Genomic DNA, 18786 nt, shown 5'->3' with positions numbered 1-18786 from the left:
CATGTGGTGCAGATGTACCCAGGGTCCAAGGACAAGCAACCGAAGACAGGACTTGCCAAGACACAGCCCAAGGGAAAATGTGGCTGCAAGCTTTCCATTCCAGGAACAAGACCGCAACCTTCCCACTGAGCAGAAGGTGTCCAGTATTTTTGTTACTCGCCCGCAGACACATTCTTGTTATTCACTCAATCGACTCCATCTCAGCTCCATTTACGGAGCGTGGGTGGGTACTATTATACATTGGGCTTATACATGTTCATGGCTTTTGGACCAGGATCCCTGATCATCTACTGATTGATAACGGAAGATCTAGGCGAGTCATCGCGACCAGCTGCCAAATTGGCTAGTGGGCCGGCATGTGTTCTTCGGTTTCTGTTCGTTGCCAGATTCTGGCTCATTCCATTGGCATATGCTGCTCGGAGACCACTTTGTTCGCCGAGCCAGGATGTTTGCTTCGGTGGTTACAACCGTGGAACAAAAGTTGCGATGGCTTTTGCCTCCGGTTCAAAATCAGGTTGACGTCCTGCTGTTCTGTAACCTGTACTCCGTATTACGTTGAGCAGTGGCTTCATAGTCAGTCACCGTGGTATCACGGCTTCCGCTCTTGTTCAGCAAATTTGCGGACCCAGAATATGCTCAGACAACTGAGAACCAGCAATGCATGCGAGCAATCAATATAAAGACACGGGGCCGACCCAAGTGAAGGTACTAATGGCCAACAATCAACAATTGTGAGCATCAAGCTCATGTCTATAACATCATACAAGTCATCTGGTCTGAAACGGGAGCCAACTGAATACGGAGGGGGTGAAAGAGAAGTCCGATAATCTCATTCAGCTCCTAGAATTTCGGCCGGTGCGTTTAGGATCGGGGCCACAATTGGCCAGAAATTGTTTATTTATGGTCATGGCATGTCAATGTTCAATGTTCCGCAGTCTTGCCGCAACTTGGCTGAGTCTGCTTCCTGTGTGACATCCCACAAAACCGTGCTGTGCAGCAATCAATTGCGGCCAGCCTGGAACACAGCTCAGTTGTAACAAATGATTGAACATTGCCATCTCATGGTGGCTGAGTCTCCTTCTTTCGACCCTGGCGCGTCCCAGAGGATGACGACCCCCAAAAAACAGGCCATTATGACGCCATAGTTTAATTACATCAAAATTCGGAACAATTCCCAGAGCTAGACGAACCTAACCTACAGTCCCCCCGACTTTGAGATGAAGGAGTTGCCGTGTGAAGTCTGTGTTCAGTCAAACCAGGCTTTCTTTATTCTACTCCGTCCTCGGTAGTCATCGGGGAATAAAGGTCCCATTTTATTTATCTATTGGAATGAATTCGCATTACCCGGCCTATGTCGCCGAGCTTGGTGGTGTGACTCGACCAGTTACCATGGCTTTTACGCAACCCAACTATCTGTTGGTGCGCATGCAGGGTCTTAAAGTTCTATAAACTCGTTCGTCGTGTTAACTCACGACGAACCAAGTCACCCGACTTCAAGATACCGCAAAGAATGCAATCGTCGCCTCCTCTTAGGCGATCAGGGTTCCAATATTGGAATCATCCTCTGACTTTTGGAAATGCGGGGAGTTGATCGACGCCCACATGAGCGAGCCGGCATCGGTTGTTACGTCGGCATCGCATCTCTCAGGACTCCCCATTCTGGAAAGTCTCCAACGCCTTTTTATGATACCTACTCCTATGAGACAACTAGGATGTATTGATGTTTGGCCGATTGGTCTACAGTCTTCATCTGACGCAAGAATTTCAACCACCTTGCCCCCAAAAACATCTGCAACACACTGAAGGTGCTAGATATAAAGAAAATGACTAGCGGGGCAAACGATTCCGTTCCTTCAGAATGCGACGTCCTCGTTGTCGGCAGCGGCAATGCCGGCCTCTCAGCTGCTATAGCTGCCAGGCAAGCGGGAGCAGGGAGTGTTGTGCTCATTGACAAATGCCCAGAGTCATGGGCAGGAGGCAACTCATACTTCACCGCGGGAGCTTACCGAACCGTACACGAGGGTTTGAAAGACATTCTGCCACTGGTAAACAATGTATCGGACGAACAGGCGGAAAACATCATACTGGAACCATATACCGCTGACCACTTCACGGAGGACCTCAACCGTGTGTGCATGGGACGAAGTGACCCACGACTAGCAAGAACTCTCATATCTGAATCTAATGACGCGGTTAAATGGCTGGCTGACTTGGGAGTGAAATTCCATTTGTCTTTTAACAGACAAGCGTATGAGATTGATGGAAAGATCAAGTTCTGGGGTGGCTTGTGTCTGAAGACCGCCGACGGGGGGAAGAGCCTCATCCAAGATCTCCGACAGGCCGCGCAGGATGCCGGCGTGCAAACCATTTGGTCAACCTCTTTCCAGGAAGTGAAAAGTGAAAGTGACACGGGCATACTCAATGTTTCGATATGCGGCAAGACGTGGCGAGCCATATCCACAAAGGCCGTCATATTTGCAGCCGGTGGGTTCGAGGCCAATCCTCGCATGAGAGCTGCGTATCTGGGCCCAGGATGGGACATGGCCATGGTACGTGGAACGCCTTACAACACAGGAGAATGCCTGGAACACTGCATTGCATGCTGTGATGCGACAGCAGCGGGCAACTGGTCGGGCTGCCATTCCGTGGCATGGGATGCCAATGCCGACCCGAACTGCGGCGACCGCGAAGCGTCCAATGAGTTTACAAAATCAGGATATCCGCTTGGTCTTATGATCAATGTCGACGGAAAGCGGTTTGTAGACGAAGGAGTGGACATGCGCAACTTCACGTACGCCAAGTTCGGCCGGGCAATTCTCGAGCAACCAGACCACTTGGCATTTCAGATATTCGATGCGCGAACAACACCCTGGCTGCGGTCAGAGGAGTATCGGCCAGAGCGGGTCGAGCATATTAAAGCTCAATCTATCGAGGAGCTAGCTGAAAAGTGTGTCTCAGGTGGTCTTCGCAACAAATATGCCTTTATCAATACAGTCACGGAGTACAACGAAGCCGTGCTGGCTCACCGTCGTGAGAATCCATCTGTGAAGTGGGATCCATCCGTAAAGGACGGTCTTTCGACGCAATCAGCCAGTACGAAACTCGAGCTTCCCAAATCCAATTGGGCGTTGCCGCTGGACAAAGGGCCGTTCTTGGCAGTCAAAGTCAGCGCAGGAATCACATTCACGTTTGGCGGGCTGAAGGTTGATCCTGACACGGCGCAAATACTACGTTCATCCAATGGGTCCCCAAGTCCCGGATTGTACTGTGTCGGCGAAATGATGGGTGGATTATTTTACAAGAATTATCCGGGTGGGAGCGGACTGACTTCGGGGACTGTGTTTGGGAGACGGGCTGGGACGGCGGCGGCGCAATATGTTAACTCGTTTTACGGGTAGGAGAGTTAGGGACAACAGACGTGTAGAGTAAGTTGGTTGGATAAATGGCCACACGTAATGAATAACAGAGTTGTCAAGGTCTAGAAGCAGGACTGACAATGTCGTTTAAACGTTACGAGGTGGAATAGGTATACTTGCAAAGGCTGAGTGCGCAAATACACACCACGAAGACAACTGCAGTGCTCCATGGTGTTGGGAATCATATTTATACCGTGGCTCTATGTGAAGCCTATCATTCCTATAAGTGAGCCTCATCTGCATTTGATACACATCAATTAAAAAGTCATTTAGGCATTTGCGTATTTTGAAATGTGTGGCAATAATCGCAATAAATACAACAGTCACGCAAGAATCTTGTAAGTTGTATATATAAAGACAATCTATGATGGCTTTCTATGCATTTTCAAACGCCTCGCTATGAAAAGAAAGAGATGGAAAGATAAATAAATAAAAACATCATGGGGTCTCATATCCGGAATCAGACGAACCCTTCTTCCGCGTATCCGACTCTTTTGGAGCCAGGCCATTAGAGGCGTCGTGTGTAGCCGCCTCTTCAGTGCCAGAATTGTGCTCTTTGTCTTTATCATTCTTCCCTTGGTCTGCCTTGTCCTCTCCTCCGTCCACGTTGTTCCCCTTGGCCTGCTCTTTCTCTTTCTCTTTCTCCTTGTCCTTACCCTTCTCCTTTTCTTTTTCCTTCTCATCCTCTTTTTCCTTTTCCTTCTCCTTCTCCTTCTGCTTCTTCTCCTGCTCCTCCTTCTGTTTCTTTTCGTCCTCCTCCGCCTTCTCCTTCTTGTCCTTTCTCATCTGCACAACCCAAGCCCCGGCGGCAGCCAAAGCGCTCGCAGGATCACGCTTGTGTCTCAACAGCAAACCCTGAACCTCGGCGGGGCTGAACTCCAACTCTGGAATCTCCTGGCTGAACAATTTCGCCTGCTCGTCTACGCGTTCACTGATCTTGGCCCGCCTCTTAGCCAGCCTTTTCTGAATGGCCTCCTGGTCAGGGTCTTTAGCCTCGGCCATGGACGTAGTTTCGTTTTCGTACGGCGCATAGATGGAGCGGAAGATGGAGGCAATCATGTTGGAGTCGGCGAGGCCAAAGTGGATGGTCATGTCGACACGGCCGGGGCGGATGAGGGCCTTGTCGAGTTTCTCGATATGGTTGGTCGTCATGATGAGAATGCGGCCTTCCTGGGAAGCCACACCATCGAGGATGTTGAGCAGACCAGAGAGGCTCAGACGGCTGCCAGAAGTCGATGTGGAATCAGAAGATGGGCTATTAGAGGTCTTGGAGTCCGCGTCGGCAGGCGAAGCAGGAGTTTCAGGGGTATCACGGCTATGTGTCAAGCCAGCGCTGTCAATGTCCTCAAGGAGAACGACACAGCGGGTGGGCAGGTCATGGAAAAGAGACATGAGGTTCTCCTCAGTAGCGGCCGCGGAGCTCAAGCTCACGATGTAGATCTTCATACGGAAATACCCTGCCAGTGCGAGACTGAGAGAGCTCTTGCCCGTGCCAGGAGGGCCGTGGAGCAGATATCCTCTTCGGTAGGGAATACCGCGATTTGCGTACCACCGACGGGTGACGGGGTCGAGATAATCAGCGGCATCATCAATAAGGTCTTGTTTGACATCCTCGTTTAGAATGACGGTGGAAAATGGCCGATTCAATCGGGACATGCATCGCTGCCAGTAGGTGTCGACAAAATTAGCGCGGTAGATGGCGGTCTTGCGATCATCTTTCGTCATGTGTATCTGCCTGGCTTCCAGCAGCAATTCCTTCAATATTCTAGGATTTCTGCCAATGGTTGTGATTGTCAGCTCCTCCTTCTCGGGCCATCCATTGGAGTTTTTCGAGTCGCGCTCTCGAATGGTTCGCGTAATGGTAAACGGCCAGCTCTTGTACCAGAAGAAATGCGCGCCGTTGAAGCCGGGCGTATAATGCAGAGCCTGCTTCTGGTTGTTTGACAGACCGGTAGTGGTATCAACGTGGCTTTCATCGTCGTCTTCGTCTTCAGCGTCAGATTCATTATCGTAGTACCTGTAGGTGAATAAGTGGTGTCGAGAGTTGATGTTGGTGTTGGCAACGAAACTGCGAGAGCTGTGGGCGAATTTCTGCTTCGAAACCCACAGCATGACCATGTTGTAGATCTCGTCATCGGCTGGTATCAGGACTGAAGACGTGAAGTAATCGCGGAAGAAATCGCCCAGCGTGTCCCAGACGTACATCCAAATCACGTACAGCGCGGCGACGACGATGAGGAACGGGACATAGGCGTTGATGTCGGTGCCCATGTAGGAATGTGCGACAGACATCAAGACAGAGTATCCGGGGAGGAGAAAATTGAGCAGCGCAAATTGGGGTGAGGGTGCGCCTGGGATGCCGGTGTTGCTCGGCTGTGATGTCAAGGTAGGCTCATGAGTTTGTTGGCCGGCTTCTAGAGCCTCACCGGCTTGACGGAAGAAGTCCATGGTGATGGTGGCGGAAAAGAAGATGTTGCGCAATGTCGAGCAGTGTGGGAGATTCTTTTTTGTAAATGTTAAAAGAGGAAAAGAATCATGGAGGCATCAAGCGCTCAAACTGTAACTGTGTTGCCTCTACTCATGCAACGGTGAGGCTCTGCTTGCGTGAGGCAAGTGATGACTGATGAGGCAACGATGTGAAAATGTGTCAAGCAGACAAAGCGTCTAGCGAGATGGAATGGACGAACAGCCTCATTTATACATGTATGCATGCAGTCAAAGATGAAGTCAGCACGAATGAGGCCTCAGTCTGTTAGTTTAGTGTCAAGTACTGTAGGTACATGTACGGGATGCATATGTGGTGTGGCTGATGCTGCAGCCTAGATCAATTGATGTCAATGTTTGCCCAAGGGTTCATTCTCACTAGTCCGGAATCATGATCTTCCTGGCTGCATGACGAGTGGTGGTGTGGATTCAATACAGCACTTGACCCATGCTCACAAACTCCAACTTGATCAAGGATTCAAGGATTCAAGGGAAGCAAAATATGGAGTGAAGCAGTCAAGGTGGATCATTGACGATCCAAGGCTGCGGGATGACTCTTTCGTTTAAACATTGAACAAGCTATTGTCTCGAGCTGTGCGGTCGTGCTGTGCGGTCGTGCTGTGCCGGACGACGTCACCGCGGAGGATGACGATTGACGAAGAAATGTCAAATTGATATCAAATGTGATGGGAGTTGCTGCAAGTGCATTCAAGACGTAGAGAGACAAGAGGTTTCGGGGTGGGCGATAGTCAAGTCTGCGAGACAGCTTTCTGCGTAACTCGAAATCTGCAATCTTCAATGTTGCATCATCGAGCCTTGACGGGAAAGCAAACTAATGGGCGTGGATATTCATCATGCAGCAAGGCTTCAAATGTTGGCTGGTTGTGATACAAGAGGCAAACTGCCGAAGCATGTCAACACCCGTTGAGGCCTTTTTCGAAATTCCAGGGTGTAAAGTTGATGCACCAGATCGACTGGCCTCAAGTCTTGGCGTGCTCTCACCATGTGCATGTGGTAACTGGTGATTTTCACATTGAACCAACATTGAACATTGAAGCCAGACTGCTCAGCCTCACTTCATTTGACATTCAATGTTGACCGACCAGTCACTCACCATTCACTCTGCTCCATGTCACCCATCGTTTCGCCCTTCCATGCGGCCAACTGAGTCACATCAGCAATCAATCCGTGCTGTACTGCCTAGAAACGCCACAACCGAGCAGACCAGACAGCATCCAAGGATCAATTAATCCAATAACCTCAAGCTCCAGAGTCCAGAGTCCAGAGTCCAGAGCCCAGTGTCCAGAGACGCCAGGCAGTCAGCATGGTCCACCCTCTGACCATCAGGGCTCGCCGTGAATTTCTTATCCAAACGCAGCTAGTCGCGTGACGGGCGCAATCCCGGGAATCGAGAAACCCCTGGATGTCGGGCAAGAGCCGAATTATCTGACATTGATGATTGCATGGAGCATGTCGTCCGACGCGGGCATTGCGTCTGGCCCGGTTCAAAGTTCAACCAGAGGCAACCAACGATGGATTGACGCTTGTCGACCGAGACAAATTGTGGCAAAGCCGGCCAACACTCGCAAAATCGCTCCCTTTGGGGGAACAGTGTCCGGGCAAATAATCGCAGTCACCTCTCCGGTGGATGATGAATTTTGAGACGCTGAGACTGTCAAAACCTTCATCATCAATGTTGGGGGAGTTGCCGAAACTTCACATGACATCTGGATGTTTGCTGCCAACTCATGCCGCACTCGACCCGACTCAGCCTCAGCCATACCCATGCCCTGGTGCAATGCGAACCAGTTGACCTTGACTTACCAGACCTGAGGAAGCAGACCAGTCGACATCACTACTTCTCACATTCGGGCTGAGTTGGGCTCTGCCTCCCATTGTGGCTTCATCAATGATGGGAACGGTACAACTCTGGTACTGCGATGATTGCTTCCCAGGCTTAGGAGATGACACCGCCATCGCCCTTTATTCATCGAAAGGAATCTCACTGAGCATAGTACAGTAAAAAGCACTCACGGCATCGTAAGTTCCCTCTCCGTTCCGCATTAGGCTCGTATCATATGACGAGCATGGCGCTGGGTGAGGGCGGCTATCGGAAGGCAAACGCCATCAATATTCCGTCTTCCTTCAATCTTTACCATTGGGCTGAAACTGGCGTTGGTGAAGTCATCGACCTTCCACTCCGCCTTGCGAGGTGCATGCTCGTCAATTGCGTTCATCTGCACTCGCGATCCAAAATTAGCTACATTGCACATGCCATTGCTCAAAATAAGTCAATCTGTTGTTTCTACCTAAGATGCTGGGCCGGGGGTATCAATTTATTCCTTATTCCCCATTCTATGCCCTCAATGCGTGTCGGTCCATGATGCAAAAACGCCAGGCAATGCCAAATTTCTCCCCCAAAAAAGATACCCAAAAAAAAAAAAAAAAAAAAAAAAAAGGAAACATAAATCGTAGAGTCCAAATGTTCAGAGTACCCTCTGCCGCCTAGCCTTCTGCCTGCGAACCTCCGCCGTCAGACCGCCCTCCAGCCATCACTGGCTCCTCATCAACATTCTCATCACCCACATCATATTGAGCGTCTTGCTGCACCGGATCATAATGTCCATCATGAGGCGACAAATACGTCGTCCCATATCCGGCAGCTTCGTCAACAACACTCTCCATCTCAGCCTCCAGACCCTCCTCCTGTCCATATTGATCCAATTGAACTCCCCAGTAGCGAAGAAGGTTGTAAGTGCCTCTCGCCGTCGACCAATACACATCTGCCCCCTGATCGGTATATCTCGTCTCATAAGGCTCGTCGTATGAGTACTGGCTCTCTTCAATCTGATACCTGGGGAACTTCCCCACGATATGGGTTGCGCTCGTCGGCGCACCTGTTGCGTAGAACATGAAGCGTAGCGCCATGCTGGGATGCTTGGGAACCGGTAAGATCGTGTACATGTAGTCGAATGTCCTCATTCGATATGCCGGGTACATGACCTGCATTTCGCCCCCGGACCAGTCCGACTCGTAGTAAGATAACGACGTTGATGTCATTGCGGCTCCAGATGTGAATTTGGTATTGGTGTTTTGAGAAAAGCCTTGTATGTGACTTGTGCCCATTCAATTGGGAGAAATTCTGCGGATTCTACGTCTTTAACCAAGAAAACGAGGTCAATGGGGTGGTCCCGTTCAAGGAGCTGCGATTTGCTGTTTACTCACCAGACTGGATTAGACGAGAGACACGCAGCATAGGGCAACATGAGCAGCTACCCGACCAACATCACAGAAATAAGCCGTTTTCTTTCTGGTTCGCTGTCCCCTTTCGATCGGACACGTCTCCGTATGAGTACCACAATTTTCAACATGTGTAATTATAGAGACGCAATGCGCTGTTGAAGGTAGTAGACTTTGGTCGGGCGGCCGCATGGGTCGAGTTATGTCTAGATACCCAAGGAGCGGTGATCTTTGGGCGCGGCCTGGGCAACAATTGTGTAACGATGGCACGGAGCCTTATCACATGGCATTGGTTGGAATCAGACGCAAATGTCATGGGTACCTCCCATTTGAGAACTAGTTTACTATTGTTGAGCTATGAACGTGATGCCTTGACGAGAGTATCATGAGTCCGTGACCAACGTCTTGGCGTACCAACAGCTGCTTGACTTGGAACGAATTTGTCTGGGATTTGCAAAGGCTGGGCAGAACGCGAGGTATTGCCGCTCGCTTCAAAAGCATAATGAAGGAGAATGTGAGCGGTGAAAATAGAAAAGAAAATAATGTCAGGTCATTTTATTGCGAGACAAAAGTTGAGCTAATGCCAGTTTCAATGCAGGAACTGGTCAACTGGTGCCTAATGCTCAAGTGCTTGTGGATGATGACACCAGATCAGACCAGATTCTGGAGACCAGATTCTGGAGACCACGGGTAGATCCGCCGAAGAAGCGGCAAAAGTCACAAACAAAGGACAGATGGCCGATCGAGAATACCAAATAGATATGACAGCAAATCCTCTCAAGATTCTATCCTCTTGCCGTCATCCCAGCTACTTGCATGTGGCACTAGATTCCTCGATGTTTACTCAAGTACACGATCTCACCAACACACCACCAGACACCTTTGGCATTCTGCATTTGCCGCTCCACGATGGGCCATCACGGCACTTGGGATACGATGTGGCGGAAGGTCTGGTTGGATATGTCGCGGAGAATAACATCGCTAATAATTCCTTCTTGATCAACCATTAAAACGGCATGATGCAAAACAGAGTTTCTCGTATATCGAAAGGATCTCCACAACCCTGTGCCAACCCGACTTGCCGTTTGGCTGATGATTCAAAATCAGCCAACTGCCTTCCCTTAACTCGGCTATCACGGCAAAATTCGCCGTTGCCCCAGGAAAGCCGTGAGGAAGAGGAATTTTTGGATGGTACAAATACTCCGTAAGTGTGGTACCGTCAGACGTTGTTTACCACAAGGGACTGTACAGAGTACAGAGTAGGTCAACTGGTAAAACTGGAAACGAAACCACGCTGGCCCTTTCCTTGGCCATTGCAGTGCACCAACCTGAAACATTGTTGCATCGTCAAGTCCCCTTGGTGTTCTAGAACTTTGCACCTAGATTTCTGTTGCCTTGGCCTATATTTCCAGCACCAGCTGCCTCCAGATGTCAGTCTGGCCGACTGGTATTGAGCAAATCTTCCAGATGACCAACAAATGGCTCAAATATAGGCGAGCTGCCGAGGCATCGCTATTGGGCCATTCGCGAATGAAGGATTGAGAATATCAAATACTTGCACAAGAAATTGGTTGGACGTGCGTTGGCCAGGAAAGTTGCCACATCAGGAGCTTGTGCTTGTGGACCATGGTTTCCATTATAGATAGATATTGGGGTTTGCTCCTCAGCGGCATAGTGGCATCACGGTAGACGCCAAGCTTCAGCGGAAAGGATGAGCAGTTATCTCATTTACTGTGTCCATCGTCGTCATCATCATCATTATGAATGGGGCATCCCACAACTTGTAATATTTCCTCACCCAGCTGTTCCCGATCACAGCACTTTTGATTCCGTCATGCAAACCCGGGGGTACCGTGTGTCAGGTAGTAAGTCTCAGGCAAGGAACAATCGTCCATCCACAACCAAACGTGCGAGGCGAGTCGTCGCTATTGCATATGCTTCACCAGAAGTTTGTGATGCAGTGCAGAAAACACTTGCCCATGAGGTGGACGTGGCTCGACAATCAACCAATACGTTCAAAATCCATTCCATGCAAGATGGAAAGATCTCGATATCATCAGGCACGAAATGCCAAATCAAGCCGCTCACTCACCAGGAAACTGAAATTTGGGCCTTGTTTGTCATGCCACCGCGTTTCATCCTTTCCTTTTTGAAGTGCCAGGATTGCCATGACTTGGCGACTTCTTGGCCAACGACTGTGGCTTAGGATTACTCCGTAGAGTGGTTGGGAATCCGCGTTTTGGGTCGAAAGTGTTGCATCTTGCCTTGGCGAGCAGGTGTCGCAATCCTGGAGCCACGGCAAAGATACTACACTCCTGAGCCAACGGGAGTGAACCGAAGAGTCGAGCCAGTAGTTAACACTGCGTCCCAGGCAGGGAAGTTGGAAGTCAGGAGAACCACGCAGCATTTCTGTTGAGCTCAAGGCTAATGGAGTCCCAAATCAGCTTGCCGAACAAAACCAATGAACGGGACTTGACTCGATGTTGGAAAATCCGGGGGAAGCGACCGAATTTGCTCAGTTGCTCCGTGCGCGGCCCCCATTGCCATTAATTCCAGCCCTGGACACACTGTACCGCAGCCACAAACAGATTGACTGTTGAGCCAACTGAGATGCGTGGTTGCTGGGTCCGAGGAGCAGCTGAACGGCAAGTCGGATCACGGCACAAGTCATCTCCTCGTTGCATGTGGGCCAATAATATGGTAGTTTGTGCGTCAAAAGTACATTGCAAATTGCTTTTCAACGCTCTGTTGGCTAGGGCCTTGGCTCATTCTTTTCGACGAAATTTGCTGGATTTGCGGCTGAGTGCGTACCGAGTACCGAGTCCGTGGTTCAATTGTCATCATTCCATGGCAGTAATTGTAATTGAAAAGGAGAATATTGATGGGATAGCGGACCTTTGCTCTGTACGCCATTCGAATACACTTGCTTCTACAAAATAAAAAAAGGCGTCTTAACATGGCAAGTCTTTCGTTGAAAGCGGACCAGCGTCGCATTTAGACAGATACCACGGGATACTCCGTAGCTGCCCGTCAAGTTGAGCAAGTGCCGCTCGTGAAATGCAATGGGAGCCTGTTCCGGTCTCAAACTAGGCAGGCATTACGGAGTAAAACCAGGGCATTGAGGTCAAGGGAGCCAACCACCGTCTCATTGAGAACGGTCAAGTCTGCTGTGTCAGCGGGCAAAAGGTCCAGCCGCAATATAATGCCAGTGAGGTGCCAATAAGACCATGGCGAGCGGCAGAGGAGGAAATGATCAGGAAACGGGGACCCAATACGGCAGCTGTGTAATTATTGCAGGCGTCAACTGGACCTGTCCCGCTCGTCTCGTTTGCTTTACTCCGTACTCCGTACTCCATACTGCCTTGTCAGTCAGCAATGAGGTGAAGCCCGCCTCAATGTGACACTGAACAGGCTGGGAGGATAGAGGTTGGACATGAGCGATCCCAGAGGAGACTTGACGCTATTCATCACGGTAATCGTGACAACAGTGGCCAGAAGCAACGCTGTAGTGGACTGTAATAGCGCTTTCTGGTCGATCCTCCCAGGTAGATCGACCACCCAGTCCAGTCCGGATGTATCTTGCTGTACCAGACACCACCGACGTTGCAAACACTGAGCAACGGTCTCACATCAGCGCCGGTGAAACGCCTGGATGGAAGACGGTGCCGACTAGTGCTCAGGATACGCTCCACCATCTGCGACTTGCAAAAGCGAAGAGGCTGCTCAACTGGTTGGCTGGCTGCTGAGACGAGAAAAGTGGTCCGTCCATCCTTGCACCTGCGACTTTCGATCAAGCCCAAAGCTCGTCTCCTTTGGTCGGTGTTGTCTTGTTGAGGAGTTGTTTGGCTCTGCCGCCGCATTTGAATCAAATGGCTCGCCAGGGCACTCGACGCAAGATTGCAAACGTCCATGTCAACATGGCACCAGGCTGGCGAGCCGGTAAGGAACCAGACCCGATCGCTTTCCACAATGCGAGATGCAACTGGACGGTGGTGCTGTGACTCTGTGATGAGAACATTGAAGCCAAGGACATGGATGGAGTAGACTTTTCGGAGGCCCCCTTCTGGCCCCAGCTGGACCTCTATCAGCCAATGGCGTCGCTTCCGCCCAGCCCGTCTTCTCCTCTTCCCCCTTGCTCCCATGCCGCCAAATGTATGGCACCAGACCCGGCCAGACTCCTCGACATACAGCCATACAGCCATGCAGCCATGCAGCCATGCTCGGTCTCTCGCGCTCCATCGCCAACACGACCCAGTGCCATATGCCCACTTCCATGCCCCTGCCAGGTGCCCGAAACCAACCAGACCTTCGTTGTCTGTGCAGCCGCTGACTCTGACCTGACGGCAGTAGCGCTGGATGTGGTGTCCTCAACTGCTTGGGTGAAACCCACTTAGTACCAGTTGACCAGGGCCAGCGAACAATCTGCTTCGCCTCCCCCCCAAAGTCCCATTTCGTGAGCCCAGAGAGAAACTGTCACTACCAGACACATCAAGCACCTCACGAAAATTCATTTGGACAAGAAACAATTCTGCACTGGCATCGAATTTGTCGATTCCATCGAGGAGGCTCATTCACCCGGTTGACCTTTAACCCTCTGGTTCGTGCGACTGTACGTTCCCCGCCTCACTCGCTCGGTCGCTCGCTCGCTTGATTGAACTGGGGGACCGCTCCTCGCCCAACACCGACCGACGACCATAGTCCCGAATAATACGCCCGTCCCCAATCACCACGACCACAGGTCTCGACGACGTTTCTTGGTGACATACTAGGCGAGCACGAAGCAGCGCTGCCTTTGCGGCTCTCTCGTGGCTCGCGTCACCCATCGACGGCAAACACTGAGTACGAAACGCTCGACGAGATCCCCAACCGACACTGGGCCAAGTCGGGGCCAATCTTTCGGGTGCAATCATGCATTCTACCGATAGAAATTCGCGATCGGAGAGAAGGTCATCGACAAGGAGATCAGCACGATTGTCGACAGAAAATGCTGGCAGCGACGACGAATACGACTTGGCTGCAAGTGCTGTTCCAGATGGATTCCGTCCGTCAGCCAACAACAGGCCGAATGTGCCAAGCCCGACCTCACCACCATCACCAATGCAACCTCGGATCCAACTGCCCAATTTTCCTCGATCACCACCACCTGTTGCAACAAGCCCATTAAAAGGCCTCGCCGATTTCAACCGACCTTCCAGCACGTCGAAGCCTCCTCGCCTCCATGATTCCCTGACGCTCCGTAATGACGGATTGACAGCAAGTCGAGTTGGACAGGCCTCTTCGTCCAGCAGCTCTTTACAAGACGATGGATTATACCCGGGCTCGACTCAGCCATCCCACCCATATCAAATGTATCCCCAGAGAACATATAGCAATGCCACTTCCTCGACGGGCCCATCCTCCGAAACGGCTGATGGGAGCCATGGTCCGACTCACCCATACACCCTGTACTCGCAAAGTACGACTACTCCAGAGGATCCTACACAACACCACATCCCTGTTGGCTTCAATGGCATGGGCAATGGCTATCGAAGACAAATTGGCCCGGATGGCGAGGATGCCGGAGATTTAATTGGGCCACTGGGTCATATGGAAGAACTCCCGCCATATACACGGTATCCTCAAGATCCTTTTCAAGACAAGCTGGAAAATGAGAGTGAGAACAATACACCCCCTGTCGTTACGGTCGATGTGACTCGAGCCACAACAGTAGGGCTTTCCCAGTCATCACCAGTTCAGCCCATTCCTGGTGCCGGTGGAATTGGCCTTGCTACTCGAAACCCCGAATTCGCCTCCACAGAAGACTTGGCTGGCCTGCCCCATAGATCTGGTTCTTCGATACGCAGCAGAAGTTCTCTTGAGAGCTACCATGAAATTAATGGTGCGGCTCGAGACTTTGCAGAAAAACCAAGCCCGAGCAAGTGGCAACGACGAGCCAAGAAGAAGCTATGGGGCGTAGTGCCATACTGGGCAATATGTCTATTGCTGTCTGGCATTGTTATCATGGGCGTGGTCATGGGTACGGTAATCGGCACGATAGTGTCTAGACACGGCGGCTCAAAGCGCAAGGGTGATAAGTACGCCATAGCCCAGAGAGTCACATCTCACTTTGCATTGCTTTGTTCGCTAACTTTTTCCTAGGCAATTTGACAAAGACCAACAAGGTTCGGATAGTAATGTCCAATATTTGGATCGACCACCGCCTGGACTGCCCCCACTTGCAACAGGTTGCTTTGCACTCCCAACTATGGAGAAGTATCAAGTACCCAAGGCTTGCTTCAAGGATTCAGAACAGACCCCAGCTTGGAGTTGCGATATGCCTTTCCGGTGGTATTCGATGAATATTACAGAACCCTTCAACAGCGCTGGAACTTGCAACTATTCCTTGAAGCTCGCACCATTTGATGCCAAGGCCTCTAAGTTTATCTATGGAACGCAGCCCCCAGATATTCCCGATTTTAGATCTATGTGGCTTGTAACTGACCTGGAGGAGAAGAACCGTGGCCCCGCGTGGTTTCTTCAGCTAAGATATAACAAGACTGTTATGGTTCGGGAAGACCAGCTCACAGTCCCCGGCAAACCGAATGCCAAGAGGGACTGGGGACATTCCAAAGATCCATTTCCCTTTGTCGCCAACTCGCGCTTCCAGAGAAAGGGCATGGCTGCCACCGAAGGAGATCGACCGTGGATTTGCACCTGGCCCAATGTTCTGCTTCAGGTTTTCATTTATCCAAACCAGACTTTTACGCCACCGAGACCTTCTGCGGTGCCTAGCCCTTCAATGCGCAGCCCGTTCTATCATCCCACTCCAACACCAACACCAGATGGTCCGCCTGATCCAAAGTTCAAGGAGCCGTATCCAAAGCTTGTCAAGTTTGTCGAGAAGCGCCCGCCCAGTGCCGGCCTGTTTGCCCCAGCGACCTGCACACAATACAAGATCATCAACGATGGTCAGGACAAAGTACCTGTCATGCAGGATGGAAAGCCGGTGACAATCACTATTGACGAGGTGATCAAAAATCCGAAGCGAACAATCACCCAGCGGTCTGCTGAGTCAATGTCTGAGGATATTTCATCGTTCTCGTCCCTTGAGAGCAGGGGCATGGACCTGACTCCTTGTGGATGTGTATCGTTTTCGTGGTCTGTATAATCATCAAGAGGGATTGGGATTTGTGGTTAGGTTATTGTTCGGTCAATAATTTACCAAAAGCACATGAGCATATTACTGGATTTCTAGAAGCTTTTTTTTTGTAATGGGAGGATGCATTGGCGGCGTTTGTAATAATTTGTTTCTTGGAATTTCCTTTCCTTTGGTTGTCTTTTGCCATTCAGCTGTCACGAGCTACGACGCCGGATTTTCCGGATCCTGTTTCACTGTTTTTATCTTTCACCTGATTGATACGATTTTACACTACACTATATACCGGAGGCTAGCAAAATGTTATCCGGACTCTCAGATTGAAGTCCCACCGGCCGCTAGGACTTCCAACTTGTTCATTTTGGCGGCGCCCGTATTACTAGTACAGGCTTGCAAACACGCAAACGCGACGCGGTTTGATATGCGATTTTCTTCTTTCTTGTTTTTGCCCTGGATAAGGTGGCCAGAGCAATTGGACGTTTTCTACTTGTCTAGATCTGCTAAGGGCGGGATTTTTCTTGTAGCAGAGCCATATCTTTGATGGAATTGAGGGATGCAAAGCAAGAGGCAGGGCGGATAAAAGAGGGACTACATGGGATATGAACAGATGGCGTTCTGTTAGGAAGCACAGCGCAGCGGGTTAAAAACGAGAAGAATAATACGATCCTTTCTCTAACGGTTCATGGACGCTTGTCATTTCGTAATGTTCTAACTACTAAGCTGGGCCTAAACTATATTACAACAATATTTTTATCCAGGAGGCATATAGAGCCACCATCCATGTGACAGCCAGTCCAGACCGGCAGTTGTAACGTCGCGGCCCCATCTATTTCTGTCCTTTGGCCCCCAATGCCCTCCATTGCATGGGCCAAATGTCACTTATGCTGTCATAACTCTCCTGCTTGGAGCCACGGTGACTCAGGGCGCCAGCAAACAGAGGCGAATTAAGTCATCAATATAATGCCGTTTCAGCTAGATGCCGTGTGCAGCACATGAGTGGCTTGAGGGGATAAATGGTTTGCCGCACATTTGGTTGGACAGAGGCCATGTCCAGCGGAGCATGATTTGCGCCTTGGCCTGCGCACTGTATGCTTATTGTATAGTCTGTTTCAGAATGTCTAGGAGCCAGTCATGTTGTTGGCTGCTGTTCCGACGGTTGCTCCTCACCTTCCATTGCTCGAATCTCATTATCGACAATGTCTTTGCGGCCATCTCGGAAATCACGCATGAGGGAAAGGAAGACGGAGTTTTGCCACTTTTCTCCGTTTTCGTGTTGTACTGATTCCAGAAGGCGTTCTGCTGCTTCTGATACGGCCGACTTGCCCTTTGTTGCGGCTTCGGCTTCGTCGTGCATTATTTGTTCGACTTCTGTGGCAGGGAGCTGGTCTAATGCCCTCTCTTGAAGGGATAGGTTGCTAATCTCAGGTGTCTCCAGATCTGTGTACCGTGAGGTTGCTTCAGTTTCTTGCGTTTCTGTTGTTGATGTGGCTTCGGCTTGAACCGGGAGAGCAGCTTCGTTGAGCTCTAGTTCGCGGGCCATTTGTTCCATTACAGCGTCGACTTCGGACATGTTGCCACCGTGGGATGACATCCACTGGGACATTTCTTTGTCGAAGTCAGCTTCGACAGGGGCTTGGGGACCCATAAAGCCGGCTGCTCCAGGGCCGTACATGGGGCTGCCGAATGCCTGACCAAAGGCTGATTGGAAATTCATCTGCATTGGTTGTTGATTCATCTGCATGGATGGTGCAGGAGCTGCGACGGGAGTAGACCGCATTGGTTGGTTGGAGAACCGGGCGAAGTCGGCGGCCCAGTTGCTCACATCTGGCACTGGCGATGCCCTGGCCTGATGTGATAGTTCGGGATGATGCATCGGGGCGCCTGGTTGTTGGAGAGCGGCTGTGTGAACGGCTAAGCGGTTTGCTGGGTCGTGAGGCATGCCGGGAAGGGCGGACTGTGTTCCATCCATGAAGGCGCCAAAGCCCTCTTGGCCTGGAGATTGGTGACGAGCAGATCGGAAGGACTGAAACAAACGAATTAGTTACCTGACTTGACTGAGAGAGAAAATACTGATTCAAACGTACGCCATGAGGCTGACCAGCAGATCGGTCGACCAGGCGATCCTGGTGATGGCTGACATCTCGGGCTTGGTGATCAACCAAGCGCTTGAATGGCGATGGACCGCTGCAGGAGGCATCCGCCATGATGGAGAGTAAGTGTCTTGGGTTCGAGACGATGTAGAGCGATCTAGGTAGGGACGAAACGATCGAGAGTTAGACCTGCAGAGCGAGGGCTGCACACCAACTACAGTGATCCGGTGGTCTCGTACACCAGGCGCAGAACGTTGTCAGTTTGGGGATGCCTCGGCGCAACGATGGAGCTGGCCGACGAAGTGATGTTGCGGACTAGATGAGGAGAGTGTTGAGGCAGACAAACAAGCGAAGCAGCTGCAAATGTTTTATTCGTTGCCGTTTACAAATGAATAGTGCATCGACGACGTGATCATGAAGG

At 50.8% G+C, this 18786-nt stretch overlaps 6 protein-coding genes across 6 annotated transcripts; 3 read left to right on the top strand and 3 right to left on the bottom strand.

Moving 5' to 3' along the window:
• Positions 1 to 1823: 1823 nt before the first annotated feature.
• Positions 1824 to 3398, top strand: VFPPC_01685 (precorrin 3B synthase CobZ; the record flags this gene model as incomplete). The annotated part of the gene is made up of 1 exon (XM_018281464.1): positions 1824 to 3398. The coding sequence occupies one exon, from the start codon at positions 1824 to 1826 to the stop codon at positions 3396 to 3398; it is 1575 nt and encodes a 524-aa protein (XP_018150199.1).
• Positions 3399 to 3854: 456 nt separating this feature from the next.
• Positions 3855 to 5864, bottom strand: VFPPC_01684 (BCS1-like ATPase; the record flags this gene model as incomplete). The annotated part of the gene is made up of 1 exon (XM_018281463.1): positions 3855 to 5864. One exon carries the CDS (start codon positions 5862 to 5864, stop codon positions 3855 to 3857), a length of 2010 nt encoding a protein of 669 aa, XP_018150198.1.
• Positions 5865 to 7978: 2114 nt separating this feature from the next.
• On the top strand, positions 7979 to 8284 carry VFPPC_18680 (hypothetical protein; the record flags this gene model as incomplete). The annotated part of the gene is made up of 1 exon (XM_022430255.1): positions 7979 to 8284. The coding sequence occupies one exon, from the start codon at positions 7979 to 7981 to the stop codon at positions 8282 to 8284; it is 306 nt and encodes a 101-aa protein (XP_022286001.1).
• Positions 8285 to 8405: 121 nt separating this feature from the next.
• VFPPC_01683 (hypothetical protein) lies at positions 8406 to 8960 on the bottom strand (the record flags this gene model as incomplete). The annotated part of the gene is made up of 1 exon (XM_018281462.1): positions 8406 to 8960. The coding sequence occupies one exon, from the start codon at positions 8958 to 8960 to the stop codon at positions 8406 to 8408; it is 555 nt and encodes a 184-aa protein (XP_018150197.1).
• A 5088-nt stretch (positions 8961 to 14048) lies between these two features.
• On the top strand, positions 14049 to 16287 carry VFPPC_01682 (proteinrelated to glucan 1, 4-alpha-glucosidase; the record flags this gene model as incomplete). The annotated part of the gene is made up of 2 exons (XM_018281461.1): positions 14049 to 15214; positions 15279 to 16287. 2 exons carry the CDS (start codon positions 14049 to 14051, stop codon positions 16285 to 16287), a joined length of 2175 nt encoding a protein of 724 aa, XP_018150195.1.
• Positions 16288 to 17404: 1117 nt separating this feature from the next.
• VFPPC_01681 (hypothetical protein) lies at positions 17405 to 18479 on the bottom strand (the record flags this gene model as incomplete). Its single annotated transcript, XM_018281460.1, has 2 exons — positions 17405 to 18298; positions 18360 to 18479. The coding sequence occupies 2 exons, from the start codon at positions 18477 to 18479 to the stop codon at positions 17405 to 17407; spliced, it is 1014 nt and encodes a 337-aa protein (XP_018150194.1).
• Between the last annotated feature and the right edge of the window lie 307 nt (positions 18480 to 18786).

This window comes from Pochonia chlamydosporia, chromosome 1 (genome assembly GCF_001653235.2).
Source record: "Pochonia chlamydosporia 170 chromosome 1, whole genome shotgun sequence".
NCBI lineage: Eukaryota > Fungi > Ascomycota > Sordariomycetes > Hypocreales > Clavicipitaceae > Pochonia > Pochonia chlamydosporia.
Note: the sequence above shows the minus strand (reverse complement) of the source record. Positions and strands in the feature narration are given on the sequence as shown.